This window comes from Aspergillus oryzae, chromosome 5, assembly GCF_000184455.2.
Source record: "Aspergillus oryzae RIB40 DNA, chromosome 5".
Lineage (NCBI taxonomy): Eukaryota > Fungi > Ascomycota > Eurotiomycetes > Eurotiales > Aspergillaceae > Aspergillus > Aspergillus oryzae.
In genome coordinates, this window is record NC_036439.1 from 3,967,939 (window position 1) to 3,992,342 (window position 24,404).

At 48.1% G+C, this 24,404-nt stretch overlaps 9 protein-coding genes across 9 annotated transcripts; 4 read left to right on the plus strand and 5 right to left on the minus strand.

The window, feature by feature from the left end:
• Nucleotides 1-162: 162 nt before the first annotated feature.
• On the plus strand, nt 163-1,275 carry AO090120000478 (mitochondrial 54S ribosomal protein mL67; the record flags this gene model as incomplete). The annotated part of the gene is made up of 2 exons (XM_001824126.3): nt 163-438; nt 514-1,275. 2 exons carry the CDS (start codon nt 163-165, stop codon nt 1,273-1,275), a joined length of 1,038 nt encoding a protein of 345 aa, XP_001824178.1.
• A 673-nt stretch (nt 1,276-1,948) lies between these two features.
• Nucleotides 1,949-3,713, minus strand: ptcG (type 2C protein phosphatase PTC1; the record flags this gene model as incomplete). Its single annotated transcript, XM_001824127.3, has 2 exons — nt 1,949-2,392; nt 2,445-3,713. The coding sequence occupies 2 exons, from the start codon at nt 3,711-3,713 to the stop codon at nt 1,949-1,951; spliced, it is 1,713 nt and encodes a 570-aa protein (XP_001824179.1).
• Nucleotides 3,714-5,184: 1,471 nt separating this feature from the next.
• AO090120000480 (PPIL2 family peptidylprolyl isomerase) lies at nt 5,185-7,158 on the minus strand (the record flags this gene model as incomplete). Its single annotated transcript, XM_023237751.1, has 3 exons — nt 5,185-5,698; nt 5,798-6,986; nt 7,149-7,158. 3 exons carry the CDS (start codon nt 7,156-7,158, stop codon nt 5,185-5,187), a joined length of 1,713 nt encoding a protein of 570 aa, XP_023092547.1.
• Nucleotides 7,159-7,632: 474 nt separating this feature from the next.
• AO090120000481 (mRNA decapping enhancer EDC3) lies at nt 7,633-10,999 on the minus strand (the record flags this gene model as incomplete). The annotated part of the gene is made up of 3 exons (XM_023237752.1): nt 7,633-7,880; nt 7,943-9,221; nt 10,943-10,999. The coding sequence occupies 3 exons, from the start codon at nt 10,997-10,999 to the stop codon at nt 7,633-7,635; spliced, it is 1,584 nt and encodes a 527-aa protein (XP_023092548.1).
• A 376-nt stretch (nt 11,000-11,375) lies between these two features.
• Nucleotides 11,376-12,688, minus strand: AO090120000482 (uncharacterized protein; the record flags this gene model as incomplete). Its single annotated transcript, XM_023237753.1, has 2 exons — nt 11,376-11,676; nt 11,889-12,688. 2 exons carry the CDS (start codon nt 12,686-12,688, stop codon nt 11,376-11,378), a joined length of 1,101 nt encoding a protein of 366 aa, XP_023092549.1.
• A 669-nt stretch (nt 12,689-13,357) lies between these two features.
• On the plus strand, nt 13,358-16,137 carry AO090120000483 (BRCT domain protein; the record flags this gene model as incomplete). The annotated part of the gene is made up of 6 exons (XM_023237754.1): nt 13,358-13,379; nt 13,439-13,500; nt 13,606-13,882; nt 13,947-14,897; nt 14,949-15,029; nt 15,080-16,137. 6 exons carry the CDS (start codon nt 13,358-13,360, stop codon nt 16,135-16,137), a joined length of 2,451 nt encoding a protein of 816 aa, XP_023092550.1.
• A 519-nt stretch (nt 16,138-16,656) lies between these two features.
• On the minus strand, nt 16,657-19,627 carry AO090120000484 (mitofusin; the record flags this gene model as incomplete). Its single annotated transcript, XM_001824132.1, has 4 exons — nt 16,657-17,018; nt 17,070-19,135; nt 19,188-19,236; nt 19,306-19,627. 4 exons carry the CDS (start codon nt 19,625-19,627, stop codon nt 16,657-16,659), a joined length of 2,799 nt encoding a protein of 932 aa, XP_001824184.1.
• A 366-nt stretch (nt 19,628-19,993) lies between these two features.
• AO090120000485 (ESCRT-III subunit protein DID4) lies at nt 19,994-20,912 on the plus strand (the record flags this gene model as incomplete). Its single annotated transcript, XM_023237756.1, has 4 exons — nt 19,994-19,999; nt 20,060-20,401; nt 20,460-20,720; nt 20,784-20,912. 4 exons carry the CDS (start codon nt 19,994-19,996, stop codon nt 20,910-20,912), a joined length of 738 nt encoding a protein of 245 aa, XP_023092551.1.
• A 2,265-nt stretch (nt 20,913-23,177) lies between these two features.
• AO090120000486 (peptidylprolyl isomerase) lies at nt 23,178-23,825 on the plus strand (the record flags this gene model as incomplete). The annotated part of the gene is made up of 4 exons (XM_001824134.3): nt 23,178-23,220; nt 23,274-23,443; nt 23,493-23,599; nt 23,648-23,825. 4 exons carry the CDS (start codon nt 23,178-23,180, stop codon nt 23,823-23,825), a joined length of 498 nt encoding a protein of 165 aa, XP_001824186.1.
• Between the last annotated feature and the right edge of the window lie 579 nt (nt 23,826-24,404).

Consider the following 24,404-nt stretch of genomic DNA (forward strand, 5'->3'; position numbering starts at 1 on the left):
ATCCGCGCGCTCTCTCTTTCCAGCTTCCGACACTCCATCAACCTCACCACACCTCACCTCTCCTTTCCCCGAATCGCTATGCACTAGAGGGGGCCACACTCTACTCAAATTACCCTCAAGATTGATTAATAAGAGAGACGCAACAGTGCGTTTCTGGCCGCAATGGCCTCGCAGTCCGTCACCAAGCCGTTCCAGAAGATCCTGGACCCGACCAAAATCGGGACATGGAATGTCGTCCGTCGCCCGCCAATCGAGAACCATAGCGTGATCCAGGGAAAAGCACGGGAACAGAACTCGAATGCTTTCAAAACACACCAGTGGAAGGAGGGAGTCCGGTTACGAAAGGCCATCAATGCCATTACGCACGGGAAGAACATCTTCGTCTATCATAACATCCGCACCAACCAGGTTGTCTACTCATTGACGCGGTATTTGGAGGTAAGACTTCCTTGTAATTCTAATGGTCATCCTGTAAATCCACAGGAGCATATGCTAAGATGCATACCTCTCTAGAAAAATAATGTCCTCCGTCAGCTAGTATACCACGGCAAAAAGACCGTCCCCGCTACTCTCCGAAAGGACATGTGGGTGCCTTACTACTCCGTCCATTTCAACGAACCTAAGGTCGGCCTCCGTGCCTACCATCTTCTCCGCGAATTTGCCATGCAACGCCAACTCTCCCCTCCTCGTGAGATGATCACCATCAGCGAAAGGTTCCTGGATCAGAAGCGGCCCAAAGACCCCGAAGGAGCCAAGAAGTTTGACGAAAAGTATGCAGACAAGGTCGGCTGGCTGATGGAGAAGAAGCACCGCGCTCGTGCTTTGATGGACCAGAAGGCCACCAGTGTGGCCGATGTGTCTGCCGTTCTGTCCATCCAGGAGGAGGAGATCGCGAATGGTTTCGCTGATGGCAAAAGGGGATACCTCACTCGCACTGCTAGACGGCGCCGCAGGGAGGCTCGTGCGAAGGAGGAGGCTAAGGCCGCCGAGCAAGCTGAACGTGTGGCTGAGCTGGAAAAGACCTTGAGCACATCCGAGGTCGAATACAAGGTCCAGGAGATTGAAAGCACGAACGGACTGGAAGGCAACGGCGTAAAGATCCTCTGGACTGATATCCACGATGCTCGTCTCGCCGAATCTTGGCCTGAGCGTGTCCGCCACGGTGAACTCGACCTGTCCCGCGATCACGTTATGCCAGGACAGAAGCGCAACTACGGTGTGGAAGTTCTTGCTGATGAGACGTTTAAGGAGAAGCAGCCGGAGCAGAAGGCCTAAGGGCAATAGAAGACTTGTATTGAATGCTGATGGAAACTTGTGTGGATATTACCTTGGAAAGATGTATTCGTTCGTCGCATATACAGATTTGTATTTTTAGATGATGCAATGGCGTTTAGCAGATTGTCAATTTATTACTACTTCTCCACCTAGTTATAATATATATGGTGGAACATTTAGTGTAGCGCTGATTATCTACCAAGACCTATAACAGCTTCTCTTGATTTCAAATTTGGGGTTCAGATTTACAGCGTTATGTACCAATACAGGAGCAGGAGTCATTGTCTGAGGAGGTAGAACACATTCGACCGGGTCAGTTCCGCTTTCTTCGACTAATGGCATAAAAGCAGAGGTCGAGTGCCTCTATATGTAGATGAGAAAACAGAAGAGTGCAGAACCAGAACAAAAGGAGAATCAGTAAAACCCACATGTTTGGGTCTAAAGGGGCAAAAAAAGAAGATAAGAACGGTGACCGTGGGCTACCAGAGGTCCCAAGTCCCTTGACTGCGATCGACGCCAGTAGGTTGTTGATATAAACAGGGACGGGAAGAGAAGGTAACAAAGAAACAAAGATGCAAATTCATTGTCTGTACCGAGATATGGATGTAGCTCAAAGCTTTCTATCCTCCCTTTCTGACACAACGTCAGTCTCACAGGTGTTGCTACCTGACGTTTAGGGAATCCCGTTATTTGCATTAGTCTTGTTTAGGTGGCTGACGGTCGGTGCATCATTAGAATCGTCCAATGACATCTCTGGGCCGGGCTCGCCATCGACCATTTTATGCAGAATATCGTTCTTGCCCTTCTCAGCCGTTTCGCCATCGTCGGCAATGTCTGCATTGGCCATGCTCTTTCTTGCCCCCTCAATGATCTTGTCTGCTTCGCTCACGCCATGCTCGACATCCATAGATGGATCGCCAGCCACACCAATTGGCTCAGCTGTCTTGTTGATGACCTCCTTGACACGATTCGTATCAAGCCGGATAACCATGCACGAAAGGTTATCAGTGCTAAAGCGAGCAAGAGCATAATCGACCAGGATCTTAGATGCCTCCTGGGCGTCTGGAACATTTCGAACAAGATCCACAGCTTCCTGGTCAGTGCAGACATCCCACAGCTAATCCAAATCATTAGCCACATTCATGAAAAATATAAAGACCACTACTTACCCCGTCGCAGGCCAATATGATAAATTCATCAGAGTCCGGTTGGACCACGGTCTCCGTGGTATACGGGTGTCCGGTAACGAGATCCTTGAGATAAGCATCACCCAGGGCTCTAGTCACTGCAAGAACGCCGTTTACTCTGTTGTTAAGTATCAAACCCCCGGCGTTAGCTATTCTCTTGCCCTCATTTTCGTCACTACCTTTGTGATCGTAGGACAACCGAAGCGCCTTGCCGTTGCGACATAAAATTATACGAGCATCACCCACATTGGCCGTGTACAAGACTCGTTGCCGTATAGCTTTCTCTTGTAGTTTCGGCAGAATTGACGGACCAGAACTAGTTGCTTGAGTGGGTGTGTCATCGGCCTCTGAATTGGAATCGCCCTTTGCGGCTGCGGCTGCGGCTGCTGCGGGAGCGAGTGCCGAAGAGCCAGTTGCCGAATGCGAACTGGGGATCCGGTCTTCCCATCGCAGAAGGGCAATGACAGCAGTACACCCACTGTTCTTCACAGGCAACTTCTCTAACTGTTGATCGACAGTAGTAAATGTTTGGTCGAGAAGTTCGGGAACGGGAGTATTAGGATTCTTCTTCATTATATCCTCTAGAATCAGATGTAATTTCTTCCCACACCATTCAGCAGCGAATGTGCCGGCATGTCCATCGAAGATGGCAAAATACCCATTGTCGGTTTCAACAACACTAGACGCTTCATCGGGTGCGAGGGAAGAACCAGCCTCGTTCTCGCCATCAGCCCGGGCTAATGGTGCGGGGGTCCCCAAAAAGTTGTAGAGATATGCATGGGTATCTTCCATAGTCCGGCGACATTTTCGATTCCGATCTTCTGTGACACCAACTTTAAACGATGAGCGAGGAGTTGGTAGCGAATCGCCAGCAGAGTTGTTCAATGACCCTTGTGGGACACTCAATGCCGGGTCCATGCTCCCAAGCGACTGCAACGTTTGCGGAGATCGAACCGTGTAATTAAACGACGAAGATTCACGAGGACTACTACTCAAACTCAGTGAATTCTTAGCGTTGGTGAAAAACGTCGCCGCTTTCGTGACTGTGCTACTCCGGCGCTTCTTCTCCCCGGCAGGGGCCTGGTCCTCGCTAGTCCTTCTCGTAAAGAAACCTCCGGAAAGCAGAGACTTGCTGGTTTGGGCTGCAGAGCCTTCCTCGGGATGTACACTTAGAGATTGTGTATCGACAGCGCCGGAATGTGGAACTGAATTCGACTTGTCTTTGGGTGGGCTCGAGGAGCCACTGAACATTCTGTTCAGCAACCCACCCTGGCTCGAAAAACTTCTCCGCTTATTCCCTGCCAGCTTGATTGTAGGTATGGGAATGTGGTATTAAACCAGACCAAAGTTAGAGCGGAGAGGGCGGCGACAGCGGAAGGCGAAATCTGGTAAGGCCTGACGTAGGGTAGGAATTGCGGCGGAAGCGAGGGGAAAGAGCTGGACAAGGAAAATAAGGAGAGTGTTAGTGACTGAGCCTACTAGAACTTGCTTCCAACCTGAGTAGGTCAAAAGGTAATGATTTCCAAGATTCAGGTGATATCCAAGAAGCAGTGGTAACAGATGACGAAAGTCTGGGCGTCTGCGTGGTCGAAAACATATAGTGGCCCTTCTCTACCAGACATACAAAAGAACATAGCGAAAAACCACAGTGACTAGTAGGAAACAAGCATGAATTTGAAATGACCATCACAAGTCACACTATCCGACTGAAACTGATTTGTCATTTTGAACCAGGCATTATGGGACATCATGATCAACCCCACTGCGCAACGACACATGGAAACAACAGTGTGCTAAGCCACTGGGCGGGATTTGGGTAGGAATTAAGTAACACTCACGAGGAACACGATGAGAACAAATCAAAGCTTCAAATGTTTCTGGATGTAAAAGTAGTGAGACGTACTCCGGGTTGAAGTACGGCGAGCGAGGGTTTAGGTTAGAGGTGGGATCGATGGCATTTATTATTAGTAGTAGTAGTTAGTAGTACTCCGTAGTTAGTTCATCATTGCTGGGAAAGCAACTCAGGTCACTTTTCCCACTCCCGTTCTTCGCGCTAAACCCAGGTCGGGGGAGAGTTTTAACTAATCACGCAGGCGGTCGAACGCCAGTGCCGGAAGGGCGGAAGACCGCCCAGACTATTTCATTAGTCGAGGACGGAATGGGACCTGTGGATCCCCCCCAAAGCAGCATCACTTACAGTAGTGAGGCAAAACGTTTGCTTTTTTTTTTTTTTTTTTTTTTTTTTTTTTTTTTTTTTTACTTCCCCTGGGACTAAGTCGGGGTCAAGGATCATGAGATCCCAACCTATACGATATATCCTGATATGGTACGGTATATCACCCATTCACTGTGCCTTGCTTTCCCTACCAGTACTAGTATCTATTAGTCGCAGTGGATCGTTCTCTCGTATTGTACGATTCGACTAGCTTGTACACAGATATATATGTAACTGACTCGATTGCCTTGTTACCTAAACGGTGAAGAATTAAAAGCCCGCAAATCATAGAAGCATTGACCATATCTCAGAGATCGTAGGTCCTGAGCAAGACATCCTACCATATTGAGGGCAAAATTCCGGATGAACTAGGTATCCTAGAATATATTCATACATTCATATAGAGATCTTTTAGGACAAACCCCAGACACCGTGCTATATAGACCTATTATGATCTAGCCTATAGGTACGTATAGAACGAGGTAGATAGCATCAACAGGGAGATCTTCAATCCCACGAACTGAAATCACCAAACCCTCCCCTACTTTTGAACTTCTTCCGCATCGGTTCAGGCTCGGGCTCCTCGTCTACAAATTCCACGATCTCATCCTCCTCTTGAGTAGTTTGATTAGCCAGCGCAGCCTTCAAATACTTTCCGACTCCGCTTCCAGCATCACCGCCAGCTGCTGTAGAGCCTGGGCCGCGTACTCTCTTCCCTGTCCAAGTAACTTGGTCGTCATCTTCCTGTTGAGTTTCCCGATCTTCTTCTGTTGGATCGACCTTTTTATTCTTCCCTGACGCCTCTTCCGCCTTTTTCTGATTCAGAAACTCCTCAAACGGGTCCACGAATATTGTGACATCTGTGATGCGAATGTCTGGAGTAGGTCTATTCGTTGATGAATTGACCGGGTGCGTTTCCAGGTTGTTTAGGGTGGTGGACGAAGGAGTCGGATCGTCAATTACATGACCGAAAATAGTATGCTTATTGTTCAAATGTGGGAGAGCACGGTACGCAATGAAACTAATAAAGCAAAGTTAGCACAGGCCGTAAGGATCAAACTTCCAACATAGTGTGGGGGTCAGAAAAGAGGCAAACAATAGGCAAGGTAGGAAACCTTACAACTGGCTACTATTAGTGTTCTTGCCTTTGTTGGCCATGCTGAGAGTCCCTCTGGAATCATGTTTCAGAGGTCCCTCGAATTCATCATTGAAGTATTTACCCCAGATGCTTTCACCACCCCGACCAGTACCCGAGGGATCTCCGCCCTGGATCATGAAGCCCTTGATATTACGATGGAAGGTGACATCTTTATAATAACCCTTCTTAGCCAGTTTGATAAAGTTCCACACGGCTTTTGGCGCATATTCCGTCTGTAGCTCCAGGTTTATATCCCCGGATGTGGTTGAGATTCGAGCATAACCCTTTTGCTTTACACGTCCCCGTTTTAACATGTATTCTTCGTCGGAAAGAAGTGCGAGCTCGGCAGATGTATGTGGTGTTAAACCGGTACTCGTGAAGGATGCCGCAGCCATACCAGTAGTATACTTGGCTGCATTATATGGTGTAGGTTTCCCAGATTGGAACGAGGCCGTTTTGGATTGAGTGCTTGTAGTTGTACTACCATCAGCCTTCTTGGTGACAGCGCTAGAGTCAGCTCGTTGCGCTCTCTCCGAACGGGCTTTAGCCACAGCCTCCTTTGCCTTCAAGATCTTGGCTGAACTTCCCAACGCGCTGGCATTTACATTGGACTCTTCCTCTTTCTGTCCAGGAACACTTTCACCTTCCTTCAAGTAATTGAAGGAGCTGAGATTCCGTGACTCAATATTCTGGGGATCCTGTAGGGTGATTATGTCCTTGCGTCCGAATTCCTCATCCGTAACGAGGTCGCGCCACAGCTTTCCCTTGATATTCAACCGCTCAACGGTATCCCACGCGAAAACATTTCCGGTATTGCGCAAGGCGACAATATGTGTGTTGTCCGTTAAGACTTTATAGGTTACTGGGTCGACGTAATCCCCCGATTCGTTCTTCGCGATATTGAGTTTAATGAGGTCGGAGTTTTTGAGTGGTGTGCCATCTACCGGATTCTTTCCATGTTTCTTGATCCAAGGGAGGATATTGGTGAGGTCGAAAATTGTTCCTGAAGGCGTGCAAACCGGGTGCGCGAATGGCTGCAGTGAGAGAGAGCAGAAATTGAAAGGGAGACGTTTGAAGGGTGCATTGTCTCCTCCTTTCCCTCCTCCTGCTCCGGCGCTCGCAGAATACGAATCCCCTGATGCCCACTCAGAATGTGTGATCTGTTTTGAACCTTGCGATCAGTAACCAGAACATTGTAGTCTGATAAATCGCGAACAAATCTTCAATGAGGTGTATCATACATAAAGCTTATCCGTCCCTACGAGGCAAAGGGTCTGTTAGCAATTAAGTTATATTTATCAAGTAGCCTAGCACGTTATTTCACTAAACTGACCTTTCCCCATCTCGGCGATGAAGTTTTATGTTGATATTCTGACCGAATCTTCGTAAATGCGACCGCTGGCCGCGCCGCAAGACATGATGTATTGCTCCGGCATAGATGCGAAGCTAACCAAATAAGGCTAGACTAGAATTAATCCATCTGGAGGATAGAATGATCTACCTTATTGAACATACGGACTGACATGGGCATCGGCTGCTAGGTAGTTGATTAGAAAACCATGAATTTATATTTCACTTTCTAGGCAGTGAGTTGGCCTTGCAAAAACTACATATGGTACAATCCATTCGTTATGAAATTCGTTTCGCCTAAGTACAGCCAACCGGCTATGACTAGCATGATGCATCTAGTTGACACTGCAGAAAGGGGTATACCCTAAATCAATCCCGCTATTTTTTTTTTTAAAACCCGTATAACGCCATAAGTTAAGCAGTTCAGTCGTCAAGCAAAGGGCATGGGCTACCACACACGAGCAATTTCAAGCAGAGGATGGCTGGTAGCGTAGAGGCACAACCCAGCGATTGCCAAAGTCAATTCCGTGCCGGCGACGTGTCCCATACTTCCTCCACACAATCTGAGGAATACCAATGTCTGCTACGGAAAGGCTCCAAGTAAGACCCTCCCCGGCTAGCAGTGCATTTATAATTCCAGTCTTGGGCGCCCCGAGGCAGACTACTGATTTGGAACTGACGCACACACGGCCTCCCTCCATTACAGTCACCTCACCTGTAGTTGACTTGTGTTAGTTACGTTAATACAAAATGCACATGAAAGTAGGAGGGACTTACCACTCGAAGCTGAAAAGCCCGATGGAACGTCAACGGATAGAACTTCGAGGTTGCTTCGGTTGGCCCAGGCGATCATCTCAAAGGCCACAGCTTGATCGTCGGTGCGGAGATCATCAAAGGCTATGTGAATGCCGAATAGGGCATCTAGGACTAGATCAGGACTGAATTCAGAGGTCGAAAGCCGCGTTGATAGATCTTCCCATCTGTGCACACGTCCACCGATCTTCTTGAAGACATCAATCTGCTTGCGGCAGCTCTCGAGTAATTCATTTTCGTGTTCAATACCAAGCATGCAGACAGTCACACGGTGCCCTCTATTACGGAGGTGACGAGCAGCAGATACGGCCCTTGCACCAGTACGATGGTTGCCGGTCAACACAAGCATGGTAGGCGCAGCGGCATCGTTAGACAACAGGCCAACGGCAGCTTCAGCAATGCTTCTCCCAGCGTTTTCCGTGATCATGTCTTCAGTCAGGCCAAGTTCAGCGACCGCAATTTGCTCGACTTCGAGGGCTTGTAGCGGGCTCACAGTCGGACAACTTCTATTCGTGGTAGTGAGGCGCAAGGAAGCTCCAGGGACGCCGGGTCCGCTAATTGGCGATGCCGAGACTGAAGCCTTACTTCCAGGGCGAGGACTGGTAGTACGAGAAGCGCTGAGTTGGCCACGCCCAACAGTGCTAATCTGGGGAGGTACCAGGGGTTGTCCTAGAATGCCACTTCCCTTCCGGCTCTGGGCTCGTGCTGACCCTCTTGAGAGCTCGCGTCCTGAGTAGTTCCCGCTACTAAGTTTCGCGTCACTTGGCTCCTGGTCAGTGTCTCCAGTTTCACTTCCCAGGGGACTATCGAGCACATTCTCAGTCCAATGCAGATTCTTCCCACCGTTGGTGCCCGGCTTGGGGACCCTTCTGTTGAAGCTGACCAATCGTGCTTCATCTGCGGTGGTGTCGTCATTTCTAATCTCTTCAAAGACTCTTCTTTTGTCGAATTTGGAGAGATTACTTTGAAAATCGAAGTCACCCAGTTCTTGAATGTCGGTAGCATCTTCTGTTGCCCAACCACTGGGATCCTCCGCGTAAGAACCGCGGTCCTTCTTCCGACGTCGTGAGTTGGGCTCTCTTTCTCTGTATTTTTGTGGACTGGCAGGCTGTACAAAGGCAGTCTGACGCCACCCTCGGGTCTTTGGATTTGTATTCGCCGCACCATCGTGCTCATTAACAGGCGTTAACCCTGCACGCTGGGACTTGTTCTGGCCAACGCGACGACCACCCTTTGGGTTGACCTGGGTAGCAGAGCGTGGTGCAGTCGTAAAGTCGTCCTTTCCTGCAGGAACAGATCCATGCAACTCGTTCTCCTGCGGCGCATTGCGAGGCTCCGTTGCTCTGCCCTCTACATTCAGTTCCAAGTTGCTGAATGGTTCTGTAAGGACTGCGGACTGGTCACGATGGACCTGAGGTGGGGGTTGAATATTTTGAGAAGCTGGGGAGCTTAACCGGTCATTCGGAGCGTGTTGAAGCTGCGGCCCTCCTGTTCTTGCGGCCTGACTAAATTGCTCAGAAGATGGTTTGCTGAAGCTTAGGATGGCCGGGTCAACAAATGACTGTTGCGCCGGTATTGCAGGGGGCACACGGGCTATGTTATGAATCTCCCTGCCTGCCTGCTGATTGTGCGAGGGCGCACTGGGGTTCGGTCCAAGAGAGAGGTCGGCAATGTCGGCAGCTTCAATGAAATACGTGGGAAATTTCTGGGGGCTCCACGAAAGGGCGACTAGCAGTGGCATTTTAGAGCGATGCAAGAAAAGAGTAATAGGATCCTCTTCACTTACCATCTCGCAGCATGAGACGTTGACCTATGACATTGGCGACGACTCCTTGGACAGTTGCATTAGGCGGCGTTCTGAGCGTCACAAGAACGTTGTATCCAATGAATTCGGAAGCCATGGTGAACAATCACTCAGTATACAATCACCCTACTATCGCCTATCTGACAAGCATGCCAAGGACTGGCGAAAGGGGGCAAGGGAAAAGTAGAACAAATGTTGGTTCTGTAGTACAGTGTCGCAAAAGTGGATTGTCAGCTCGTTGCTACAGCTCTATCCGACGTCACGTGCGGTGCTAAATATCTTATCGATAAGCAGGCGCGCCCAAGTGGGGTGGCTTACAAGGTTCCTACTTTAGTTCGGTATATTTCAAAATCTTACCACGAGGCGAGGCCCTCCTGTCGGTAACTTTTGATCCTCCAATTGAATTTCATGGTTTTATCTTATGTTGGTTATTTTAGATAGTACTTCAATGGGATTTACAGTACTAACTAGAGAGGGCTAGTGAGAAATGTGATTGGTCTCAATTCAACTGTCATTTGTGCATGCGCTAGTATATGTGACTTTCATCTCTCACATGATATCAACACAAATCAAACTCAAAACCCACAATGGTATCATGTTACATGCGTATCCGCTAAGGATAGGGGCTTCTTATCAATATTTAGATGTAAAGTAGAAATGAAGAACGTAATAATAGAAGTCTTGTGTGTATGCCACGCGGTGAGTGAAAGCTCTTACCTTTATAGATCGTCTAGATAATCATCTTCAAAGTCGTCTTCAGGGTAATGGCCAGGAATAGTCCGTGGCCCGCCTTTCGGCTTGAGCACGTCAGTGATGCTGATGAGTTTAGAGTAAAACTCGGTGACTTTGGGATGCACCATGACCTTTCGCGCATCGAACCGTGTGACTTGAAGACCTTCCTTGGACGTTGCACGACTTAGAGCAACGTAAGCCTGACCTTTTTCGAAAACTCGTCCAAGATCGACTTTAACCCGCGGCAAGGTCTGGCCCTGAGCCTTGTGGATAGACAGAGCCCAGGCAAGAATCAATGGGACCTGTACTCGTTGAGCCTGGACCTCTCCATTGGGAAGCTCGATCTTCCATGTTTCTGGTTGGCAAAGCAGGTGTCTTTCGGTTCCATCCGGCTGTACAAAACAGACGAGAGGCCATTTCTTGCTCACCACGACACCCCCTTCTTTGTGAGCAAGAGATTTAAGCTTCTTGCGGGCGCGATCCATCATCTCTTCATCGGTTTGGGCTCCCTGGTCACCAGCGAAGTCGCTTTCATTCTCGCGGTAGAAATCGAATGTTGCCTCATCCATAAATGCGACCACTCGTCCGATTGACCCGTTGACGAGTGTGTCTTCCATATTTTTGATGAGCATGACTTGCGCTCCTTTTTTGAGGTGGATCACCTGTGGAGCCATGCAGTTGGCCAGTAATTTCTCACGATGCTGTACGTCTTGAATTGTGCCCGAATCTGCCGCATTGAAAGTCATCACTTCGCCGGACAGTCTTTGCATTCTTGCACCGTTTGCATGCTCTACCTCTTGGCGTGTTGGAAACCTAAGTGATTCCATGTTAGTGCCTGTATAGTCTTTTAATGGCGTGGCCTTACAGCTCCGTAGCTTCAAGAGAATCATGAAAGTCAAGTGGCCGTTGTAGTTGTTGAAAGGTATCGATTGTCCGCTGACTGAGCTTTCCAAGTCTCATTTCATTGAGCATGTTGGCAAAATCCGGGTCTGCTTGACGGAAAACGGTGGTCAAGAGGATTGTGTGCTGTATAGAGGTGTTCCAGGTAGCAGCAGAGAACGCAAACTTCGCCTCTCGAGTACTGCCATCAGGGACCGGAGGCAATTGGAAGAAGTCTCCAGTGACGACAAGCTGAATACCGCCGAAAGGACGGCCGTTGTTTCTAATCCGTCGAGCAAGTTCCTCGAGCTTGTCAAAGAGGTCTCCATCAACCATGGATACTTCATCAATAATCAGAACTTTTGTACGTAGCCAACGGTTCCGGCCCTTGGGATTTCTCTTGACCTGTGATGCGTCAATATAGGTACCTTCCTATAAGGGTTGATGCAGATTGTGACCTTCTTAACAAGCTCAGGAACAGGCTCTTTGCCTAACCCTATACCTGCGAAGCTATGGAGGGTGACACCCTCGATGTTACAAGCAGCAAGACCCGTCGAAGCAGTCACTGCCACTCTGTCAGGTTCTCTCCTGTATTTGTCGCGAAGTTTCTTTATGATTTCTCTCATAAGAACTGATTTTCCAGTTCCGGCGGAACCGGTGAAGAATATACTCTTCCCTTGTTCAACAACGGCATTAAGTACGTGCTTTTGTTCATCACTGAGAAATAAAGGCGCTATCTTAGCACGTGGGCGATGTTGCACAGATTCGGACTTCTGACTCTTATACTGTCGGCGTAGTTCCTTTTGTTCCTCCTTGATTGCGCTCGCCGATTTGTTCCATATGGCAGTAGATTTAGAGCGCACAGGCGTTTCTGGCTTCTTGTACTGTACTGCTGGCGTCGGCTCCTCTTTCTTAAGCCACGGCAGAGTTCGTGAACTGGTAGGTTTCTGAAAGTGAGAGGGTGGTGATGAGGACCAAGGAACTGGTATACTGCTGGATGGCACCGGATCATCGTCAGGAATTGGAGGCAACTCAGGGTATTTTATCTCCAAGTCGTCATTCTTCATCGCAGGCGTTGATACTTGAGCCGGCTTGTTCGTATGCGTCGCCAAGGTAGTTGGGTTTGTACCGTGAAATGGTATCTGTTGCTCATTATTCGGCCTCACAATTTTTGGCGGTGGTATAACTGGTTCTGACTCTTCGCTATCCAAATCGAGATCATCATCGAAATCATTCTCATCGAAGTATACGGCGCTGTGCAAAGACCCTAAGGCAGATCCGCTGGCATTGGCCATTTCGATTTTCCGTTTGACTCCTACTGACTGCGGCGGCAATTTCGGTGGTTGCATCCCATTGCTGCGAAGAAGGCTGGACTGAAGGGGTTTAGCTGATCCTCCTGAATGGTCTTGTACAGCTTTCTTGAACATTACGGTCTCTTCCGGCGCTTGTCGGGCAGTCGAGTATCTGCATGCAACCTGCAATGTTAATTTTGGACAATGTGAATAAAACTTGATGAAATAAAATCAGATTCCCTCTTTTAAACATACACAAAAAAAACGCAAACTGGAGAAATATGATTTAGTGGTGCATCACTTTATAAACCCAATATCATTGATTGGGGACTTTCGCGACCCGCGTTCTAGAATGAGACGCGCTCCATATCACACGTGATTCCGATAAGGGCTATCTCACAGGGCAAAGTTCATTTCTTCACTGTAACTTTCAAGATGCCAGAAATATAAATGAAAGAAACAAAAAACAGTTGCTATAGCTTGAATTGCTGATAAGAAGATCTTCTAGCTCAGAGAGGACAGCTTAACGCTTCTTACGTTTGTGTCTTTGCTCCTTTCTCTAAAGTACTACGATCACGTGATAGCGCATCACGGAAACGCGCCAATGCGGCATCGGAAGTATCAAATCAATCCATGAGCAAGCCTGTTTTCATGCGCTGCCAATCATGAAGCATGGCAGAGAAGGGTGCCTCAAGTAAGTAATTATACCACTTAGTATTATGATTATATGACATTATACTAATAAGACGGCAGACAAGGAGCATCCTCTTGCGGGGGTGGTCCTGTGCTTCACGTCCATTCTACCAGAACAACGGGTCAGTGAAATGTTGTTCTCTCGAGAATCTTTGATGCTCTTACTTTTTCTCCCATACCCTTATAAGTAAATGGATGCGACAGCTGACCAACGTCCTCGAAATTAGACGGAGCTGGCTACAATCGCGCGCCAGATGGGAGCGACTCTCAAACTTGACCTAACCTCCGATGTTACCCATTTGATTGTCGGCGAGATCAATACCGCGAAATACAAATTCGTCGCACGAGAACGAGCGGATGTGACTGTCCTCAAGCCCGAGTGGGTAGAAGCGGTCCGCCAATCATGGATGCAGGGAGAGGATACAGACGTTCGAGGTCTGGAAGAACAATACAAATTCCCGACATTTGCCGGATTGTGTATATGTATAACAGGGTTCGAGGACAGTAAGTAGGAATGGGCATTTTACGCCGCACCGACATATACTGAGGCTTTTTTTTTTTACCTCAGTGGCATTTCGAAACTATATCCAAGACACAGCCATTGTACATGGAGCCGAGTTCAGAAAAGATCTTACGAAACAAGTCACCCATCTTGTCGCACGAGATACGGAGAGCCAGAAGTACAAGTTTGCGACGCAATGGAACATCAAGGTCGTTACTGTGAAATGGTTCACCGACAGTATAGAGCGTGGAATGGTCCTGGAGGAAACATTATATCACCCGCTTGTGCCGGAAGAGCAGCAGGGTGCGGGGGCCTGGAATCGCGCACAGCCCACTCCGCGGGAGAAAGACCCGGGTAATGAGAGTTCGTCGAATCCTCGCCCTAGAAAGTTGCGCCGCATCGCAAGTGCCAAATTGGTAGACCAGAACGAAGGGATCTGGGGTGATATCGTAGGCACAGGCTCCAGAGGAAGTCAACAGAAAGACGATAGTCAGTTGCTCGCTAAGCGCGCATCTATGGTTCAAGAGGCCAAGTCGTTCGCTAGTGAAACTACCTTTGCAGAAGCCTTTGAGCAGGGCAATGATAAGATCCAAAAGCCTCGTCAGAAATCCTCAGAAACGACCAGCCACCGTGATGGCTTTTTGGACGGTTGTTATTTCTTCATTCATGGATTCTCTTCAAAGCAGGTTTGTTTGTGTGCGCAAATAATTTTTTTGTTATTGCATCTGATCAAGTTACAGACGAATGTCCTCCGCCAACATCTCTCGTTCAATGGAGCCCAGTTGGTCGGCTCATTGAGCGAATTCTCTCGGCCGGACATTCCTAAGAGAGGCCATGGTCTTTACACAATTGTCCCCTACAAGATGCCTCGAGCCCAGGTTCCCTCCACAGATGATCTAGCATTCGAATGTGAAATTGTAACCGATATGTGGTTGGAAAGATGCCTTGATGCCAAGGCTCTAGTACCCCCAGAATCACACATTGCGAACACCCCAATCCCTCGAATCCCTATCCCTGGTAAGTCCCTATTCTCTGTTCCTGTATAGATGTGCAGACTAATCATGCTAGGGCTCGACGGTATGAAAATCTGCTCTACAGGTGTATCTCGTATAGATCTTCTACATCTATCGAAACTCGTAGGTCTTATTGGTAAGTTCAGAGTACCTTGCTCGGTATCTTTCGTGAACTAACCATTTCAGGGGCAACCTATAATGAGTACCTGACACCAACTGCATCTGTTTTGTTATGTAATGATCCTGGTTCTGCAAATCAAGAAAAGCTAAGGCATACGTATGAATGGAACGTTCCCGCAGTCACCGTCGATTGGCTATGGACCACCATTCAAAAAGCACAGAAACAGCCATTCGAGCCTTTTCTAATTCGCAAACCAATCTCAGAAAGCAGTCGAGACCCGGAAAAGCGAGCTGGCTCTCGCCCGGAGCAAAAGGAACAGTCCCAGGAGCCTAACAAACGCAACAACGCAATCAAATCTCAATCCCACCCAAATCACCTTCAAACGAACAAACTCATTAGACAAACATCAAGGGAATCAGACAAAGCCCCCTCGCGCCATTCAACACCGCTACAGGAGAAGTCCGAAATCCTGCAAAAAGAACCCACCATAAGGGAATCCCCCACAAAAGAACCAAGCCAACAACATGCAGCATACATATCACCAAGGAAGCGTCCAGCCTCAGAACAAACAACAGATCCAACCTCCCTAACCGCAATCGAAACAACGCTGAGCGGATTCCTCCAGCAGGCACGAGCAGCAAACTCGCGCTCCACATCAGACACAGGAGAGAACGGCGACCGGCCGCGTTCAAGGCGCAGAAAGCCTCTTCTTGGAAGAGCGCCCTCTCATGCCTCCGTTCGCTCTACCGAACATAAAGGGTTCTCTCGCGCTAGCTCAATCGACACTCTGAATGAAGATGGCTGCGGAAGTGCAATAGACAGCGTCAATACAGACGGGATACCGTCCCTTGTGAACAGCGGGAGATTCGATTTCCTCGAAGGAGACCGTATTAATGAAGAAGAGGAGTCTGAAACACCTCCAATGACACAATTAAACTACGAAGACCCGGATGCTGTCGCAATGCGCGAGAAATTCCTCAACCAGGCAGGCAAACTCGTCGAAAAGAAGCCTGCGAATCAGGACTTCATTGTGGGTGAAGTTAAGGAACTCGAAAACGTGGGTTGGGGGTCTGGTCGGAGAACGAGAAATGCAGGCAAGGTTGCGGAGGATAATACTTTTTAGATCCTGTTGGAAACCTTTGTCTGGCGTGTATGCTCATATTCTAATGATGGGTTTGTGCATGGCATAGATAGCATCGAAGTGGCGTCTTTGGTCATTGCTGGGAGTTATGGATGAATCTACCTTGGAATTATTCATTGATACCATCTATTATCATTTATCTAGGATGTTTGGATAAGAAAAGATGACCAGTTCTCTGCAATAACAATCAACTGTGTAGATAGGTGACCACCTACGATTTTAGATAAAGCATCAGTGGGAGTGGGAATCCAATACGCTGAATTCTTCAAAGAACGCCAATGTAGGTGTAAACAGGAAGGCTATCAACGTGAATCACGGCCTCATGGAAAGGGGAAATAAAAGTAAGTGAGGTGGAAGGATGGAAACGGATGAACAAAAATTGGTGTACACAATAGGGATATTTGGGAAGAGAAGCAGAATTAGCACCCTCGAGACAGCCGGCCAGATAGCTCATACAGAATCATTACTTTTTGTACATATAACGCAAGGGAGGTTTAGAGCTCATGGCTCATGGGAACCCATTGCACCCGGCAGTGGGCCATCAAGGTCTATGTTCTCTACAGACCTTCTGTTCTCACCACTTTCGCGGAAGAGGTTGGAGAAGTACTTGCTTGCATTCTCACTTTCAACCTTGGTCTTGCTAACTTCTTGCTTGCGTCTTCCGAGGTCTTCGATGTCCTGGGCGAGACTGGCTTGGAGATTGTTGGCCGGGATACGGAGAACTCGCCGGACTTCAGTCGAGATCCGAGTAGCGTTCGAATGTACGTAGTCTTTCTCTTCAAGAGCAGCGGCGATCTTGCGTGAGAGGCGAGGAGGGAGTGTGGTGGGAATTGTAGAAAGTACGTATGCAGCAGTTAAAGCAGCTGTTTAAGTTAGTTTTGCCCTCAAGGATTCGGTACGAAGGAAACACTTACCAGCCGCAACTATACCCGGAACCAGGAGGCGTCGCAAGTTGTTGGGACCAAGGAACTTAGCTGCACTAAACGCGCTGTCAACCCAGCTGATACCGCCGAAGAGTCTGCCTCCGAGGACAGTGACAGCCGTCATGGCCATTCCTGTTCCGGCCACCTTCTCTTGACGCTCCCAAATGCCAGCAATGTCGAAGAAATCCAATAGTTCGACTTCGGTGTCAACTTGTTTGGCAAAAGTATGGCGTCGACTACGGCGGAACATCATATCGGCACGGAAATTCAAGGGTGCGAATTTGTCTCCAACGTGAAGAAGGCCAATCTTTTGAATGGCTTCTACACCGTCTACTGTCTTTACGCGCGCATAGTCCTCGCAAGCCGAGGCTGCGGCGGATATTTGCTCCAGCATGGCTAACTTCAAATCTTCCGCATACTGGAATGCAGAGAAGATACCGGGATATTCAACGCCCAAATCAGCCTCCGATACGCGAGCAATAGTATCCGACAAGGTCGACCGCGTATGGTTGTAGACATCTTCGCATGAATCGTCGATGTTTTTCTCAACCTGCACGTCGAGCTCTATCTTCTTCTTCTGGCCGCCTTCATAAGCTGGTTCGAGCTCTGCCAATTCTTCTGTGACACGCTTGAGTTCGGACTGGGCAATGTCGCGATTGACAGAGGCCAGTGAGTTCAAATCCCCAAGCAAATTGAGAAGATAAGTCCTGGCAGGGGCGAGCTTCGAGCGAGAACGCTTTTCGAGAACAAATCGTCGCAGAGAGCTTTCAAGGTTTTCGAAATCTTGGATCTTCTGCTTTTCCTTCCCTTTGTCTTTTCCTTTGCCTTTGGGTTTACTATCGTCGTCATCGTCATCCCCGTCAGAATCAAAGCCCCCGCCGCCACCGGAACCAGAGCTTTCCACAGACATGGGAGGCGCAACAGGAACAGCATTGCTTGATACGAAATGAACGAGTTCTGCAGATTCCTTGTACGTACGAGGGCTAAGCTTATTTATCTGGTCGAGAATCATTCGCTCACACCGTTGCTTGTCGCGAATCTGATCGAACCCGTTGACAACGATAAACATATAGGCTTTTTCCTTTGCCGCGTTGTGAATGAAATCCTTGGCCGAGAGCGTGAAATGATTGGCAGCGGAAACGACAAACACAACAACATCGATCTCTTCCTGCCGAGCAAAAACAGCGGTTGTTTTCAAGGAATCGGAATTCAAACCGGGGGCATCAATCAGAGCAATATCGACGACCCCATTATTCAGTAGAGACTCGTCAATGGTTCGTACGTCCTTAACGTAGACTTTGCATTGCATGTATTTGGAGTTGTCGATCACAATATTCTCGAGTTCAGTCAAGGGATACACGTCGTATGTGCTCTCATCGTTGCGATTATAATCCACATCCTTGTGGACTGCATGCACCTCCTCGACTCCGCTGTTCTCCCGCGCATCGAGAACCTCACAGAAAATGCTGGTGCAAGGTTGCTGGTCTTCGGGCAGCACCTTGCGACGCAGCAGAGCATTACAGAAAGTCGACTTTCCTGCATTAAGGTCACCCGTGATCAGAACCTTGCTTGAGGTATCTTCGATCCTGTCGCGCAATGAGAGAAGGTGTTTGACACTCTGGCTGATCTTTCCGTCCAAAAGAGACGCAATAGAGGCCTTTTCCAACGAATGTACCAATTCCACCTGAGACAGAGCACCCAGCTTCAAGTCTAGTTTCAAAATAGAAAATTCTTGCGCTATCTGCGGGGTCATCAATCTCGGCTCTGGCGCTGGCCGACGCTCCGCAGCTGCACTTGACTCCGCAGCAGCCAGGTCGCCGCTATTTGATACTGTAGCTGCTCGTCTAATAGGTCCAGGTTTAAAATCACCCTGTTGAATATCCCCATCGTCGAAGAATGACTGTGCTTGGCGCAAGGCGGGTCTGTCTGAGGGATAATCCGGAGCATCTCGTACCGACGGGTAGTGGGCAGGCCACTGACGGTTCATATCCTGGAGGTCCTTCAAGGTCTCGAGAGTCCGTGTAATAGCGCGTCCGAGTTTCGTCCTGTTGGAGTTGCTATAAAGAGGGTTAGAACTTTCATTTGGCTGTTTTGTGATCGTAAACGTACTAGAGTAGCTGGTGAACATGGCTCGCCACAACCTGCCGTTCATGTTCCGCTGGGGCGTATCCACGTTAGTAAACTATACGGCCCAAAAGAGATACTGGTGATGCTCGGAGTAACCAACCTGCTGGATTCCACTGTCCCGGGAGTGTTGGAGTATGCATCGGGGTCGGTCTATCCACCATCATATCTGTTCTCCAGTCGCCACCCGCATCACCATCTCTCACACTGCCACTCGCGATACTGTCACCATAACCCGAGTCTCTGTTCAATGATGCCATCAAAGCCGTAGCGCTCTCCGAGGTCGAACCATTTCCAACGGTCATGTACGCGGGCGGGGCGTTCGGGAAGAAAGGGTACTCGGACGCTTCCTGCTGCGGAGGATGTCTTGATGAACCCTCACCGGCAGAAGAACCGCCGTTGCCGGGAAAATACTCCTGACTCATGGCGAAAAGGATGTGCGGTGCATAGATGTCGAAAGGTCAGGCAAGATGCGATGAAACGGAACTTGTTTTTTCGTCAGTCGGAAGACCCGCTTACATGAGCATAAAAACGGCGTCACGGGTGGAAATTCTATGTCCCAAAAGGGGTTGGTCGCCGCCATGTGACTGTCGCCCCGTAATTTTAACAGTTTGGATCCGCCCGCTGAACGTTCGGCGTATTAGTGCTTAGGTTTGATGTCACCGCGCGGCTTCGGATCGAATCAGATATTCCCCTCTCCAATCTTGCCCCCTTCATTTGTACCTTTCACGCAGCCTCTTTGGTTTTGTTTCTCATTGTTTGTTACTGGGCATCTTTCTTGACTGGCCAAGATGAATGTATGTTGTCCGACGTTTTTCGGCGTACTCGCTTCCCCGCTTACGCTGTTCATTGTCTAGGTTATCGAGTGGGCATTTGGAAAGCGCATGACACCAGCAGAGCGCCTGCGCAAACATCAAAGGGCTCTGGACCGAACACAGCGCGAATTAGACCGGGAGCGAACCAAGCTGGAAAATCAAGAGAAGAAGCTGGTGCAAGACATCAAGAAGAGTGCCAAGAATGGCCAGATTGGAGCCTGCAAGATCCAGGCCAAGGACCTAGTCAGGACGAGACGGTATACATGCCATGCAACATCGCTCTATATGTCAGGTTATGAGCTAATGGATATTGCCGGATCTAGGTACATCCAGAAATTCTATCAAATGCGAACACAACTCCAAGCGATTTCTCTTCGTATTCAGGTAGGATGGTCCCGAAGTGCACGAATGGCGGTTCCCGTACTCACTTGATGTTATGCAGACCGTTCGCAGCAACGAGCAGATGATGCAGTCAATGAAAGGCGCCACAATGTTACTGGGTAGTATGAACCGACAAATGAACCTCCCTGCGCTGCAACGAATTGCTATGGAATTTGAACGAGAAAATGATATAATGGATCAGCGACAAGAAATGATGGACGACGCTATTGACGAAGCAACTGGAATGGAGGGAGAGGATGAAGATAGTGAAGATATTGTCAAGGAAGTCTTGGATGAAATAGGTGTAGATCTCAGTCAGGCGGTTCGTGCTCTCTTCTTCATCTACGTCAGTGCTGTGTGTATACTGACTTTTACTCTTGAACAGCTGGGCGAGACGCCAACCGACATACAGAAGACTGCAGTCGGCGAGACTCGAGTCGCCCAACCAGTTGGCGCTGGGGGGAGCTCAGCTGATGACGATCTACAAGCCAGGCTGGACAGCCTTCGACGGTGATCACGAGCTCTATTTGTTTCTTTACTTTATCTTCTTTGTTCTTCAAGCCTCACTTTCATCCATGACGGGTTTACTCTTTGCATCGATTACGACGCCACTTCTTTCATGTCAGGTTAATGTGATACAGTCAGCAATCCCGGCAGGTCGCCACATCATTCTACCAGGAAGACGAAGCTGAGTTTTGCTATGAGTATTTCGATGCTACAGGGTGCCAAGGAGTTTTGTGCATTGTCGTAGCGTAAATTTCAGCCTATTTCACGCCTACTCATATCAGCCATAATCTGTACCTATACTCCGTACTCCTGATATTGATCTATAATGGTCCCAGATAACAATACGGAAGAATTATGTTCCTGTATATTACATTTCCAAGATACAGAGATGTAACTGAACCAGTGATCCATGGTACGGGCCGGATGGCTAGAAGATTCCAAGGAAATAAGCTAAACTGATGTCTGTCAGACCTGGCAAGCTATCAACACAACTTATATACCTCAGACATAGTAATATTTATGCCGGGTCAAAAGAGGCCAGGCAGTTGTCAGCAGTACCGAGGATGGTTGACTTTGGTCATAGTTACATTCCGCATATGAACCTTATGTTTTACGGGGCACGTGGGGCCGAAGGTGTTTACCATTGCATGATAGGACGCAGTGGTGCCATCAGTTAGTTCCCTTGTCGAAGTATACAGGGTTTGAGGGAGTTTGTTTTACAATAATACTTCACAGTAGTTACTGAGTCTGTTGCATTTCAACGGGCCATGAAGAAAATCTCTGAGATTCCGTATCCAATCTTTAGGGTTCCATATCAAGAAGCAGATGGCATCGGTCCGGTAGCATAGAAGCTCGGGAGTCATACTTATGCCATGAGAAACTGACAATTTTATTTTCAAGAGCTCTGAAAGAAATCTAACCATGCTGCTGGGCACATCGCATCTCTGACTATTCTCTAGAAGCGCATCTATACTCATGTCCACCCCAGCGACATCCATGTCTTCGAATAGCAGCACGCACTGGGAGGGCACCTCAGAGAATATATGAATGCGCTGAGACGCATTCACATTATCATCTAACAGACCCAATACATAAGCGTATCATGATAAAGAGAGCCAAGTATGCCTTCCAGGCATAGTCAAAGCAGAGTCCACGCTGAGTGATGAACACAAGAGCAAAGTTAATGAAGACCATCGCGCTCAGATTCTGGATATTGCACACCAGCTCCGGGAAAGACCCGAATGTATGAGGCACTGTGTCTTTACGAAACTATGAGCATGGGTGTGGGAACACGGTTGTGATATTATCTACCACGCTCTTGATCCACGGCAATTCTTTCTCATTGTACATGCCGGTCATGGGAGGTTGAGAGGGACTGTTCGGGAAATATACTCGGACGCTTAATATATCAAGAATCCACAATATTCAAGTTGAAGACTAGCCAGATTGTGAATCAATGAGGGACTGCCCCATATGAATATAAATCTAGCACACGTTCAAGACGGAATACAAATATCAAAGCCTCACGCTGTCCGATTAACCTCATCACTTCAATCAAGAACCTTCTCGGCGCCCCGATCGTCTTCCAATACAATATGCCTACTGTTGCAGAGAGGGCAAAGAAAGTATATGCAAAGCGACTCCAAATCGAGCCGGAGTAGACGAGTGACCTCCAGCTATCTATTATGTTACTTAATATTAACAGATCAATCGTAGGTGGCTGATGATGCGAAATTTGACCGTGATCTGGGTTCCGCAGATGTTGCAATAAGAGGGCATAGAAAAGCCTTTGAGCCTACTTACCAATAACACCCGCTCTTTGATAATTTCTGTGATCTATAGATTTACTGACTAGGTGATCTCTGGGCTTGTAAGTGTCTCTAGGTATCTAGGTTCTCTTGTGTATGGCTAATTCCAAATCTTCACAGACAGTAAATGATGTTATCGAGTACTTCGAATCGTGGGGACTTGTAGGAGGAAGAAGAGGAGGAGTAAATGGTTGACTTGCTATATGTGGTCTTCGTTGTGCAACCTAGTTGGTGTGATAGATAATCCAGTACATTTTGATTATCCTATAAGAAGTGGATGTTGAAAATAAAAACTGCCCAATGATAAGGGTTTTGGCGTACGCGAAAATTTTATCAACAGGCATGTACGTCACTACCCCGCGATAAAATCTCGTATAAATAAAAATCGATTGCGATAAAAACAATCCTGCATCAGACCCTTATTTTATCTTCATAAAATTATCAACACGTCACTATCAGCAACCATGGCCCGGCCTATTGTCTTCTTCGACATCGCAGTCAATGGCAGTAAGGATTAGTATATAACGTCCCATTCGAATGACCTTACTGATAAACTATAGCCCCCCAGGGTCGCATCGAATTTGAGCTATTCTCGGACGTCACACCTAGAACCGCAGAGAACTTTCGCGCCCTTTGCACCGGTGAAAAGGGATTCGGGTACAAGGGAAGCTCTTTCCACCGTGTAATCCCGCAGTTCATGCTGCAGGGTGGTGACTTCACCCGTGGAGATGTAAGCAACTCATTTTTTTATACATAGTGGTCACATCTAAGATGAACAGGGCACCGGCGGTCGATCCATTTACGGCGAAACCTTCCCCGACGAGAATTTCCAGTTGAAGCACGACAGACCCGGTCTCCTCTCTATGGCCAATGCTGGCCCGGGCACGTAAGTTGGATCCATTTATTGATGGCATGATTGCTCACCTCGAACCAGAAATGGCTCTCAATTCTTCATCACCACAGTTGTCACAGATTGGTTGGATGGAGCCCACGTCGTCTTTGGCCAAGTTACTAAAGGCTTCGAACTGGTTAAATTGATCGAATCCTTCGGAACTCCCCAGGGTACACCCCGTGCCAGAGTCCAGATTACCGAGTCTGGTCAGCTTCAATAAATGAATAAATTGATTGGGGATACAAGGGTGGATATAAGAACTGATACCATTACACATTCGGATTGAAGATAGCAAAACCTGGTCATTCATTATAGCCCATAGAGGATTTGCTTAAGGTGCATACTACTATATTTGACTCTGAACGTATCACAGTGACCACAACCACAGATACATTTTTCCAATCTATGAAGAAAAGCTCATGGTAGCATAATTGGCATTCCGGGACTAGTAGCGTCCAGCACTCTTTGCTTTAATGGTATGCCTAGCTTGGAAAACGCAGTGGACAAAAGTTACTAGGAGGGGGCCTTTGTAATTCAGAAAGCCGACCCCAGTCAAGATTCAAGAAGCCGGGTAATTTTTCTGTGCTGTTCCCTATAAATAACTCAGATCGTAGCCCCACAGTCCGGCCATCTGCCGAGTCAACTAAATTGCGCCACTACCGAAATGTCGGAAACTGATATCATGCCGGTCTTGGTACTGACATACGCAATATCCCCAGAATCAGACGGATCTTCTGTCCATCGGATCTTGATGCGTTTAAATAGTGGCATGATAAAGTCCTACAATTGAAAAAGGATC